Below are 12,429 nucleotides of genomic sequence, written 5' to 3'. Positions count from 1 at the left end.
TACAGCACAAATGACCACCACGACAGATATGTGCCAGTTTTCTTAGTTTTGAAAAATAAACGATCGAATTCCATCACGCCATCACGTAGGTCTGCCGATTCATAGATTTGAAACACAGGGACTTCGATCAGTTATCGCAGTAATCCGAAAGGTTCTGGTGTTGATATTGCCTTAAAGCTGATTAAAGTCTGCATATAGTATATAGCAAGATCGTCAGAAAATTCGGACTATAATCGCAGTAGATATTGTGATTTTGTGGTCTGGCCAGGCTTGAACAACTTATCGTAAACAGTTTCGTCCTAAATAAACAAACGCTTATTTCAGTGGGTCAACAAACAGATTTAAACTTTGTAAGCAACTTGCCTTTAATTCATAATGATAGATATTAATTTCTAGCGACAATCATCGCACTTTGATGCTTCGTGTGAAGCCCATGTCCACGTGCCTCCATTTTGACAGAGTGCTCGCTCACGTAAACAGACGAAACACGTGATCGCTAAATATCGGACCAAATCTCATAAAATCTCGTGAACAAACTACCAAGTTGTAAACAAAAGAAATGTTAGCCAAAACCTGGAGGGTTTTATGAAAATCGGAAATTTGTTTGCGCTTGGGTTGTTATGCCGTCTTTATTCCTAGTAGTTAAACAAGTGTCCTCTGTAAGGTAACGTCAGAATATCGCAGTTATCTCCCTTCAATCAGTATTTTCGATATAGATTTGCAAAAATCGATGCAGGTGTAGATATTTTCAAAATAGTTCCTGAAATGTTCACAACATTATCAGCATAGTTAATACATTTCTGTGCACATCTACTTTGAATGACGGACTACAATGACGTGCCTCATACTTGGACTAATAAGCGAATCATTACCCCTAGTTACAGAAATTACCACCAGAGGTCTCAAATTCCGGGCTTCCGCCGAAGAGAAATTTATACTGAATATACCTTTTTTCATGTAACAGCACTTTATTTGTAGTCGTGATAGTTTTCATAAATGTATATATAGTTCAACTACATCATATATGAACCGAAAGAAACTACAAAATGAACTGTGAAAGGAAATATAACGAAAATGAAAGTGAGAGATTGTGACGTCACAACTCGTAGGTGATTGTAATATGGCAGGCGTAAACGCCTCCATAAAAAGCCTAATGAAATCAAGCAATGAAATTTGGAACCTAGTAGAAACTAGAGTAAAACAGCATACACACGTACACCAAATATGCATAAAATCTATGAGTAATTATAACTTGGCCCTTAGTTGCGGGTTCCCCACTTTACTTATAGGTGGTCTAATTCTATATTAGGGGATATTGTCCAGGTATTGTCAACTATTTTGCTTGTCCAATCTGACCACAGGAAAGAAATTTATATTCTTGTTTTAAAAGTCATTAGATAGTTAGTTACAGAACAAAAATTTTCCAGCTTGTGCAGGATATCCCTTTAACAGATAACAAGCTGAAATATGACATGCCTAGATTGACACCTGAGCCATGTAACCTTATGATGGAGTTTAGGGACACAACAATTTGTCTATAAGTTTATGATGAAGTTTAAGGACACAGTAATTAGTCTATAACCTCATGACAGAGTTTAGGGACACAGTAATTTGTCTATAACCTTATGATGGAGTTTAGGGACACAGTAATTTGTCTATAACCTCATGACAGAGTTTAGGGACACAGTAATTTGTCTATAACCTTATGACAGAGTTTAGGGACACAGTAATTTGTCTATAACCTCATGACAGAGTTTAGGGACACAGTAATTTGTCTCTATAACAGGTAGTGTTGGAGTTTAGGGACACAGTAATTTGTCTCTATAACAGGTAGTGTTGGAGTTTAGGGAGTAATTTGTCTCTATAACAGGTAGTGTTGGAGTTTAGGGACACAGTAATTTGTCTCTATAACAGGTAGTGTTGTAGTTTAGGGACACAGTAATTTGTCTCTATAACAGGTAGTGTTGGAGTTTAGGGACACAGTAATTTGTCTCTATAACAGGTAGTGTTGGAGTTTAGGGAGTAATTTGTCTCTATAACAGGTAGTGTTGGAGTTTAGGGACACAGTAATTTGTCTCTATAACAGGTAGTGTTGGAGTTTAGGGACACAGTAATTTGTCTCTATAACAGGTAGTGTTGGAGTTTAGGGACACAGTAATTTGTCTCTATAACAGGTAGTGTTGGAGTTTAGGGACACAGTAATTTGTCTCTATAACAGGTAGTGTTGGAGTTTAGGGACACAGTAATTTGTCTCTATAACAGGTAGTGTTGGAGTTTAGGGACACAGTAATTTGTCTCTATAACAGGTAGTGTTGGAGTTTAGGGACACAGTAATTTGTCTCTATAACAGGTAGTGTTGGAGTTTAGGGACACAGTAATTTGTCTCTATAACAGGTAGTGTTGGAGTTTAGGGACACAGTAATTTGTCTCTATAACAGGTAGTGTTGGAGTTTAGGGACACAGTAATTTGTCTCTATAACAGGTAGTGTTGGAGTTTAGGGACACAGTAATTTGTCTCTATAACAGGTAGTGTTGGAGTTTAGGGACACAGTAATTTGTCTCTATAACAGGTAGTGTTGGAGTTTAGGGACACAGTAATTTGTCTCTATAACAGGTAGTGTTGGAGTTTAGGGACACAGTAATTTGTCTCTATAATAGGTAGTGTTGGAGTTTAGGGAGTAATTTGTCTCTATAACAGGTAGTGTTGGAGTTTAGGGACACAGTAATTTGTCTCTATAACAGGTAGTGTTGGAGTTTAGGGAGTAATTTGTCTCTATAACAGGTAGTGTTGGAGTTTAGGGACACAGTAATTTGTCTCTATAACAGGTAGTGTTGGAGTTTAGGGAGTAATTTGTCTCTATAACAGGTAGTGTTGGAGTTTAGGGAGTAATTTGTCTCTATAACAGGTAGTGTTTGAGTTTAGGGACACAGTAATTTGTCTCTATAACAGGTAGTGTTGGAGTTTAGAGAGTAATTTGTCTCTATAACAGGTAGTGTTGGAGTTTAGGGACACAGTAATTTGTCTCTATAACAGGTAGTGTTGGAGTTTAGGGAGTAATTTGTCTCTATAACAGGTAGTGTTGGAGTTTAGGGAGTAATTTGTCTCTATAACAGGTAGTGTTGGAGTTTAGGGACACAGTAATTTGTCTCTATAACAGGTAGTGTTGGAGTTTAGGGACACAGTAATTTGTCTCTATAACAGGTAGTGTTGGAGTTTAGGGACACAGTAATTTGTCTCTATAACAGGTAGTGTTGGAGTTTAGGGACACAGTAATTTGTCTCTATAACAGGTAGTGTTGGAGTTTAGGGAACAGTAATTTGTCTCTATAACAGGTAGTGTTGGAGTTTAGGGACACAGTAATTTGTCTCTATAACAGGTAGTGTTGGAGTTTAGGGACACAGTAATTTGTCTCTATAACAGGTAGTGTTGGAGTTTAGGGACACAGTAATTTGTCTCTATAACAGGTAGTGTTGGAGTTTAGGGACACAGTAATTTGTCTCTATAACAGGTAGTGTTGGAGTTTAGGGACAGTAATTTGTCTCTATAACAGGTAGTGTTGGAGTTTAGGGACACAGTAATTTGTCTCTATAACAGGTAGTGTTGGAGTTTAGGGACACAGTAATTTGTCTCTATAACAGGTAGTGTTGGAGTTTAGGGACACAGTAATTTGTCTCTATAACAGGTAGTGTTGGAGTTTAGGGACACAGTAATTTGTCTCTATAACAGGTAGTGTTGGAGTTTAGGGACACAGTAATTTGTCTCTATAACAGGTAGTGTTGGAGTTTAGGGACAGTAATTTGTCTCTATAACAGGTAGTGTTGGAGTTTAGGGACAGTAATTTGTCTCTATAACAGGTAGTGTTGGAGTTTAGGGACACAGTAATTTGTCTCTATAACAGGTAGTGTTGGAGTTTAGGGACACGGTAATTTGTCTCTATAACAGGTAGTGTTGGAGTTTAGGGACACAGTAATTTGTCTCTATAACAGGTAGTGTTGGAGTTTAGGGACACAGTAATTTGTCTCTATAACAGGTAGTGTTGGAGTTTAGGGACACAGTAATTTGTCTCTATAACAGGTAGTGTTGGAGTTTAGGGACACAGTAATTTGTCTCTATAACAGGTAGTGTTGGAGTTTAGGGACACAGTAATTTGTCTCTATAACAGGTAGTGTTTGAGTTTAGGGACACAGTAATTTGTCTCTATAACAGGTAGTGTTGGAGTTTAGGGACACAGTAATTTGTCTCTATAACAGGTAGTGTTGGAGTTTAGGGACACAGTAATTTGTCTCTATAACAGGTAGTGTTGGAGTTTAGGGACACAGTAATTTGTCTCTATAACAGGTAGTGTTGGAGTTTAGGGACACAGTAATTTGTCTCTATAACAGGTAGTGTTGGAGTTTAGGGACACAGTAATTTGTCTCTATAACAGGTAGTGTTGGAGTTTAGGGACAGTAATTTGTCTCTATAACAGGTAGTGTTGGAGTTTAGGGACACAGTAATTTGTCTCTATAACAGGTAGTGTTGGAGTTTAGGGACACAGTAATTTGTCTCTATAACAGGTAGTGTTGGAGTTTAGGGACACAGTAATTTGTCTCTATAACAGGTAGTGTTGGAGTTTAGGGACACAGTAATTTGTCTCTATAACAGGTAGTGTTGGAGTTTAGGGACACAGTAATTTGTCTCTATAACAGGTAGTGTTGGAGTTTAGGGACACAGTAATTTGTCTCTATAACAGGTAGTGTTGGAGTTTAGGGACACAGTAATTTGTCTCTATAACAGGTAGTGTTGGAGTTTAGGGACACAGTAATTTGTCTCTATAACAGGTAGTGTTGGAGTTTAGGGAGTAATTTGTCTCTATAACAGGTAGTGTTGGAGTTTAGGGACAGTAATTTGTCTCTATAACAGGTAGTGTTGGAGTTTAGGGACACAGTAATTTGTCTCTATAACAGGTAGTGTTGGAGTTTAGGGACACAGTAATTTGTCTCTATAACAGGTAGTGTTGGAGTTTAGGGACACAGTAATTTGTCTCTATAACAGGTAGTGTTGGAGTTTAGGGACACAGTAATTTGTCTCTATAACAGGTAGTGTTGGAGTTTAGGGACAGTAATTTGTCTCTATAACAGGTAGTGTTGGAGTTTAGGGACACAGTAATTTGTCTCTATAACAGGTAGTGTTGGAGTTTAGGGACACAGTAATTTGTCTCTATAACAGGTAGTGTTTGAGTTTAGGGACACAGTAATTTGTCTCTATAACAGGTAGTGTTGGAGTTTAGGGACACAGTAATTTGTCTCTATAACAGGTAGTGTTGGAGTTTAGGGACACAGTAATTTGTCTCTATAACAGGTAGTGTTGGAGTTTAGGGACACAGTAATTTGTCTCTATAACAGGTAGTGTTGGAGTTTAGGGACACAGTAATTTGTCTCTATAACAGGTAGTGTTGGAGTTTAGGGACAGTAATTTGTCTCTATAACAGGTAGTGTTGGAGTTTAGGGACACAGTAATTTGTCTCTATAACAGGTAGTGTTGGAGTTTAGGGACACAGTAATTTGTCTCTATAACAGGTAGTGTTGGAGTTTAGGGACACAGTAATTTGTCTCTATAACAGGTAGTGTTGGAGTTTAGGGACACAGTAATTTGTCTCTATAACAGGTAGTGTTGGAGTTTAGGGACAGTAATTTGTCTCTATAACAGGTAGTGTTGGAGTTTAGGGACACAGTAATTTGTCTCTATAACAGGTAGTGTTGGAGTTTAGAGAGTAATTTGTCTCTATAACAGGTAGTGTTGGAGTTTAGGGACACAGTAATTTGTCTCTATAACAGGTAGTGTTGGAGTTTAGGGACAGTAATTTGTCTCTATAACAGGTAGTGTTGGAGTTTAGGGACAGTAATTTGTCTCTATAACAGGTAGTGTTGGAGTTTAGGGACACAGTAATTTGTCTCTATAACAGGTAGTGTTGGAGTTTAGGGACACAGTAATTTGTCTCTATAACAGGTAGTGTTGGAGTTTAGGGACACAGTAATTTGTCTCTATAACAGGTAGTGTTGGAGTTTAGGGACACAGTAATTTGTCTCTATAACAGGTAGTGTTGGAGTTTAGGGAGTAATTTGTCTCTATAACAGGTAGTGTTGGAGTTTAGGGACACAGTAATTTGTCTCTATAACAGGTAGTGTTGGAGTTTAGGGACACAGTAATTTGTCTCTATAACAGGTAGTGTTGGAGTTTAGGGACACAGTAATTTGTCTCTATAACAGGTAGTGTTGGAGTTTAGGGACAAGTAATTTGTCTCTATAACAGGTAGTGTTGGAGTTTAGGGACACAGTAATTTGTCTCTATAACAGGTAGTGTTGGAGTTTAGGGACACAGTAATTTGTCTCTATAACAGGTAGTGTTGGAGTTTAGGGACACAGTAATTTGTCTCTATAACAGGTAGTGTTGGAGTTTAGGGACACAGTAATTTGTCTCTATAACAGGTAGTGTTGGAGTTTAGGGACACAGTAATTTGTCTCTATAACAGGTAGTGTTGGAGTTTAGGGACACAGTAATTTGTCTCTATAACAGGTAGTGTTGGAGTTTAGGGACACAGTAATTTGTCTCTATAACAGGTAGTGTTGGAGTTTAGGGACACAGTAATTTGTCTCTATAACAGGTAGTGTTGGAGTTTAGGGACACAGTAATTTGTCTCTATAACAGGTAGTGTTGGAGTTTAGGGACACAGTAATTTGTCTCTATAACAGGTAGTGTTGGAGTTTAGGGACACAGTAATTTGTCTCTATAACAGGTAGTGTTGGAGTTTAGGGACACAGTAATTTGTCTCTATAACAGGTAGTGTTGGAGTTTAGGGACACAGTAATTTGTCTCTATAACAGGTAGTGTTGGAGTTTAGGGACACAGTAATTTGTCTCTATAACAGGTAGTGTTGGAGTTTAGGGACAGTAATTTGTCTCTATAACAGGTAGTGTTGGAGTTTAGGGACACAGTAATTTGTCTCTATAACAGGTAGTGTTGGAGTTTAGGGACACAGTAATTTGTCTCTATAACAGGTAGTGTTGGAGTTTAGGGACACAGTAATTTGTCTCTATAACAGGTAGTGTTGGAGTTTAGGGACACAGTAATTTGTCTCTATAACAGGTAGTGTTGGAGTTTAGGGACACAGTAATTTGTCTCTATAACAGGTAGTGTTGGAGTTTAGGGACACAGTAATTTGTCTCTATAACAGGTAGTGTTGGAGTTTAGGGACACAGTAATTTGTCTCTATAACAGGTAGTGTTGGAGTTTAGGGACACAGTAATTTGTCTCTATAACAGGTAGTGTTGGAGTTTAGGGACACAGTAATTTGTCTCTATAACAGGTAGTGTTGGAGTTTAGGGACACAGTAATTTGTCTCTATAACAGGTAGTGTTGGAGTTTAGGGACACGGTAATTTGTCTCTATAACAGGTAGTGTTGGAGTTTAGGGACACAGTAATTTGTCTCTATAACAGGTAGTGTTGGAGTTTAGGGACACAGTAATTTGTCTCTATAACAGGTAGTGTTGGAGTTTAGGGACACAGTAATTTGTCTCTATAACAGGTAGTGTTGGAGTTTAGGGACACAGTAATTTGTCTCTATAACAGGTAGTGTTGGAGTTTAGGGAGTAATTTGTCTCTATAACAGGTAGTGTTGAGTTTAGGGACACAGTAATTTGTCTCTATAACAGGTAGTGTTGGAGTTTAGGGACACAGTAATTTGTCTCTATAACAGGTAGTGTTGGAGTTTAGGGACACAGTAATTTGTCTCTATAACAGGTAGTGTTGGAGTTTAGGGACACAGTAATTTGTCTCTATAACAGGTAGTGTTGGAGTTTAGGGACACAGTAATTTGTCTCTATAACAGGTAGTGTTGGAGTTTAGGGACACAGTAATTTGTCTCTATAACAGGTAGTGTTGGAGTTTAGGGACACAGTAATTTGTCTCTATAACAGGTAGTGTTGGAGTTAGGGAGTATTTGTCTCTATAACAGGTAGTGGAGTTAGGGACACAGTAATTTGTCTCTATAACAGGTAGTGTTGGAGTTTAGGGACAGTAATTTGTCTCTATAACAGGTAGTGTTGGAGTTTAGGGACACAGTAATTTGTCTCTATAACAGGTAGTGTTGGAGTTTAGGGACACAGTAATTGTCTCTATAACAGGTAGTGTTGGAGTTTAGGGACACAGTAATTTGTCTCTATAACAGGTAGTGTTGGAGTTTAGGGACACAGGTAATTTGTCTCTATAACAGGTAGTGTTGAGTTTAGGGACACAGTAATTTGTCTCTATAACAGGTAGTGTTGGAGTTTAGGGACACAGTAATTTGTCTCTATAACAGGTAGTGTTGGAGTTTAGGGACACAGTAATTTGTCTCTATAACAGGTAGTGTTGGAGTTTAGGGACCAGTAATTTGTCTCTATAACAGGTAGTGTTGGAGTTTAGGGACACAGTAATTTGTCTCTATAACAGGTAGTGTTGGAGTTTAGGGACACAGTAATTTGTCTCTATAACAGGTAGTGTTGGAGTTTAGGGACAGTAATTTGTCTCTATAACAGGTAGTGTTGGAGTTTAGGGACACAGTAATTTGTCTCTATAACAGGTAGTGTTGGAGTTTAGGGACACAGTAATTTGTCTCTATAACAGGTAGTGTTGGAGTTTAGGGACACAGTAATTTGTCTCTATAACAGGTAGTGTTGGAGTTTAGGGAGTAATTTGTCTCTATAACAGGTAGTGTTGGAGTTTAGGGAGTAATTTGTCTCTATAACAGGTAGTGTTGGAGTTTAGGGACACAGTAATTTGTCTCTATAACAGGTAGTGTTGGAGTTTAGGGACACAGTAATTTGTCTCTATAACAGGTAGTGTTGGAGTTTAGGGACACAGTAATTTGTCTCTATAACAGGTAGTGTTGGAGTTTAGGGACACAGTAATTTGTCTCTATAACAGGTAGTGTTGGAGTTTAGGGACACAGTAATTTGTCTCTATAACAGGTAGTGTTGGAGTTTAGGGACACAGTAATTTGTCTCTATAACAGGTAGTGTTGGAGTTTAGGGACACAGTAATTTGTCTCTATAACAGGTAGTGTTGGAGTTTAGGGACACAGTAATTTGTCTCTATAACAGGTAGTGTTGGAGTTTAGGGACACAGTAATTTGTCTCTATAACAGGTAGTGTTGGAGTTTAGGGACACAGTAATTTGTCTCTATAACAGGTAGTGTTGGAGTTTAGGGACACAGTAATTTGTCTCTATAACAGGTAGTGTTGGAGTTTAGGGACACAGTAATTTTTCTCATATAAGGTAGTGTTGGAGTTTAGGGACACAGTAATTTGTCTCTATAACAGGTAGTGTTGGAGTTTAGGGACACAGTAATTTGTCTCTATAACAGGTAGTGTTGGAGTTTAGGGACACAGTAATTTGTCTCTATAACAGGTAGTGTTGGAGTTTAGGGACAGTAATTTGTCTCTATAACAGGTAGTGTTGGAGTTTAGGGACACAGTAATTTGTCTCTATAACAGGTAGTGTTGGAGTTTAGGGACACAGTAATTTGTCTCTATAACAGGTAGTGTTGGAGTTTAGGGACACAGTAATTTGTCTCTATAACAGGTAGTGTTGGAGTTTAGGGACACAGTAATTTGTCTCTATAACAGGTAGTGTTGGAGTTTAGGGACACAGTAATTTTTCTCTATAACAGGTAGTGTTGGAGTTTAGGGACACAGTAATTTGTCTCTATAACAGGTAGTGTTGGAGTTTAGGGACACAGTAATTTGTCTCTATAACAGGTAGTGTTGGAGTTTAGGGACACAGTAATTTGTCTCTATAACAGGTAGTGTTGGAGTTTAGGGACACGGTAATTTGTCTCTATAACAGGTAGTGTTGGAGTTTAGGGACACAGTAATTTGTCTCTATAACAGGTAGTGTTGGAGTTTAGGGACACAGTAATTTGTCTCTATAACAGGTAGTGTTGGAGTTTAGGGACACAGTAATTTGTCTCTATAACAGGTAGTGTTGGAGTTTAGAGAGTAATTTGTCTCTATAACAGGTAGTGTTGGAGTTTAGGGACACAGTAATTTGTCTCTATAACAGGTAGTGTTGGAGTTTAGGGACAGTAATTTGTCTCTATAACAGGTAGTGTTGGAGTTTAGGGACACAGTAATTTGTCTCTATAACAGGTAGTGTTGGAGTTTAGGGACACGGTAATTTGTCTCTATAACAGGTAGTGTTGGAGTTTAGGGACACAGTAATTTGTCTCTATAACAGGTAGTGTTGGAGTTTAGGGACACAGTAATTTGTCTCTATAACAGGTAGTGTTGGAGTTTAGGGACACAGTAATTTGTCTCTATAACAGGTAGTGATTGGAGTTTAGGGACACAGTAATTTGTCTCTATAACAGGTAGTGATGGAGTTTAGGGACACAGTAATTTGTCTCTATAACAGGTAGTGTTGGAGTTTAGGGAAGTAATTTGTCTCTATAACAGGTAGTGTTGGAGTTTAGGGACACAGTAATTTGTCTCTATAACAGGTAGTGTTGGAGTTTAGGGACACAGTAATTTGTCTCTATAACAGGTAGTGTTGGAGTTTAGGGACACAGTAATTTGTCTCTATAACAGGTAGTGTTGGAGTTTAGGGACACAGTAATTTGTCTCTATAACAGGTAGTGTTGGAGTTTAGGGACACAGTAATTTGTCTCTATAACAGGTAGTGTTGGAGTTTAGGGACACAGTAATTTGTCTCTATAACAGGTAGTGTTGGAGTTTAGGGACACAGTAATTTGTCTCTATAACAGGTAGTGTTGGAGTTTAGGGACACAGTAATTTGTCTCTATAACAGGTAGTGTTGGAGTTTAGGGACACAGTAATTTGTCTCTATAACAGGTAGTGTTGGAGTTTAGGGACACAGTAATTTGTCTCTATAACAGGTAGTGTTGGAGTTTAGGGACACAGTAATTTGTCTCTATAACAGGTAGTGTTGGAGTTTAGGGACACAGTAATTTGTCTCTATAACAGGTAGTGTTGGAGTTTAGGGACACAGTAATTTGTCTCTATAACAGGTAGTGTTGGAGTTTAGGGACACAGTAATTTGTCTCTATAACAGGTAGTGTTGGAGTTTAGGGACACAGTAATTTGTCTCTATAACAGGTAGTGTTGGAGTTTAGGGACACAGTAATTTGTCTCTATAACAGGTAGTGTTGGAGTTTAGGGACACAGTAATTTGTCTCTATAACAGGTAGTGTTGGAGTTTAGGGACACGGTAATTTGTCTCTATAACAGGTAGTGTTGGAGTTTAGGGACACAGTAATTTGTCTCTATAACAGGTAGTGTTGGAGTTTAGGGACACAGTAATTTGTCTCTATAACAGGTAGTGTTGGAGTTTACCTGTCGCGGTACTTACACGGTACTGGTCCAGCAGCTGGCTTGTTTTTGTCTTCAGACAATGTGGCTTGTGCTGATGCTGCAGCTGCTGCCTTGGCCTAAAGAAATTTGATTTATTCTTCATATTAAACACAAATATTACATACTTAAATGACGCATCCTTATAAAAAACACTGCAATTGTTGAGAGGAAATGACTTGATACAAACTTCTACTTCTCAAGAACACTAGAACATGTATATCTATGAAGCCCTGGAACACATTCTTAAGGTAATCAATTATAATCTTAATTTGTTTGTCTCTTATAAGGAAATTATATCTGTCTTTGTTTATAATTCTATAATGTCTGTCTCTCATGATGAAAACTAATTATAATTCTATATTTTCAGTTTCTGATAAGGAAACTAATCAAATTCTATATTGTCCGTTTCTGATAAGACAATTTTGTAATACTTACCTGTTCCTCTAATCTTTTAGCCTCAGCTTCAGCAGCCACTGCCGCTGCCACCTTTGCTTTCTCCTCCTCTAGCTTTTGTTTTTCTTCCTCTATAAGCAAGTGTATATTACCACCATTTATTGAAGATTTGTACTTTCAAAACAGGATATGAATACATTATATAAACTTTCAAAATACAATTTGAATACTTGATATAAACTTTCAAAATATGATCTGAATACTTCATATAAACTTTCAAAATATGATCTGAATACTTTATATAAACTTAGTATAGAAAATCTTTTAACATCAAACATCAGTCTTTTGTTTCTGTTGATAAGTATTTAAGGATTAACATCAATAATTTTTTCTGTTATACAGTCATAACGGAAAAAACTGGAGTGTACTCTAAATAAACCGTGAAGCGGTTTATGAAGAGAGTACACTCCAGTTTTTTTATGTTATGACTGTATAACAGAAAAAATAATTAATGTTAATTCTTATAATTTAATTTCATCTTATACACACCAATATATTTCACTTTCTTTGGCGAACTCTTTTCTGTGATAAATTATTACGCAAAGTCATCAGCCAATCAAAAATGACGTTACATTTCGCAACGTCAA

General features: G+C 37.5%; 1 protein-coding gene across 2 annotated transcripts in view; it reads right to left on the bottom strand.

Moving 5' to 3' along the window:
- The window catches only part of LOC117333617 (nucleoporin GLE1-like), a 31,938-nt gene that overhangs the window by 12,142 nt on the left and 7,367 nt on the right, over positions 1-12,429 (bottom strand). For both annotated transcript variants that reach the window (XM_033892999.1, XM_033892998.1), the window contains exons 8-9: positions 11,825-11,913; positions 11,388-11,466 (exon numbers count right to left, since the gene is read on the bottom strand). In XM_033892999.1, coding sequence (XP_033748890.1) covers positions 11,388-11,466; positions 11,825-11,913 — 168 coding nt within the window. The remainder of the gene's footprint in view (positions 1-11,387; positions 11,467-11,824; positions 11,914-12,429) is intronic.

The sequence above is a fragment of the Pecten maximus genome, chromosome 8 (assembly GCF_902652985.1).
Source record: "Pecten maximus chromosome 8, xPecMax1.1, whole genome shotgun sequence".
Classification (NCBI taxonomy): domain Eukaryota; kingdom Metazoa; phylum Mollusca; class Bivalvia; order Pectinida; family Pectinidae; genus Pecten; species Pecten maximus.
The sequence above is the reverse complement of the archived record's forward strand: the minus strand, read 5'-3'. Positions and strand labels throughout refer to the sequence as shown.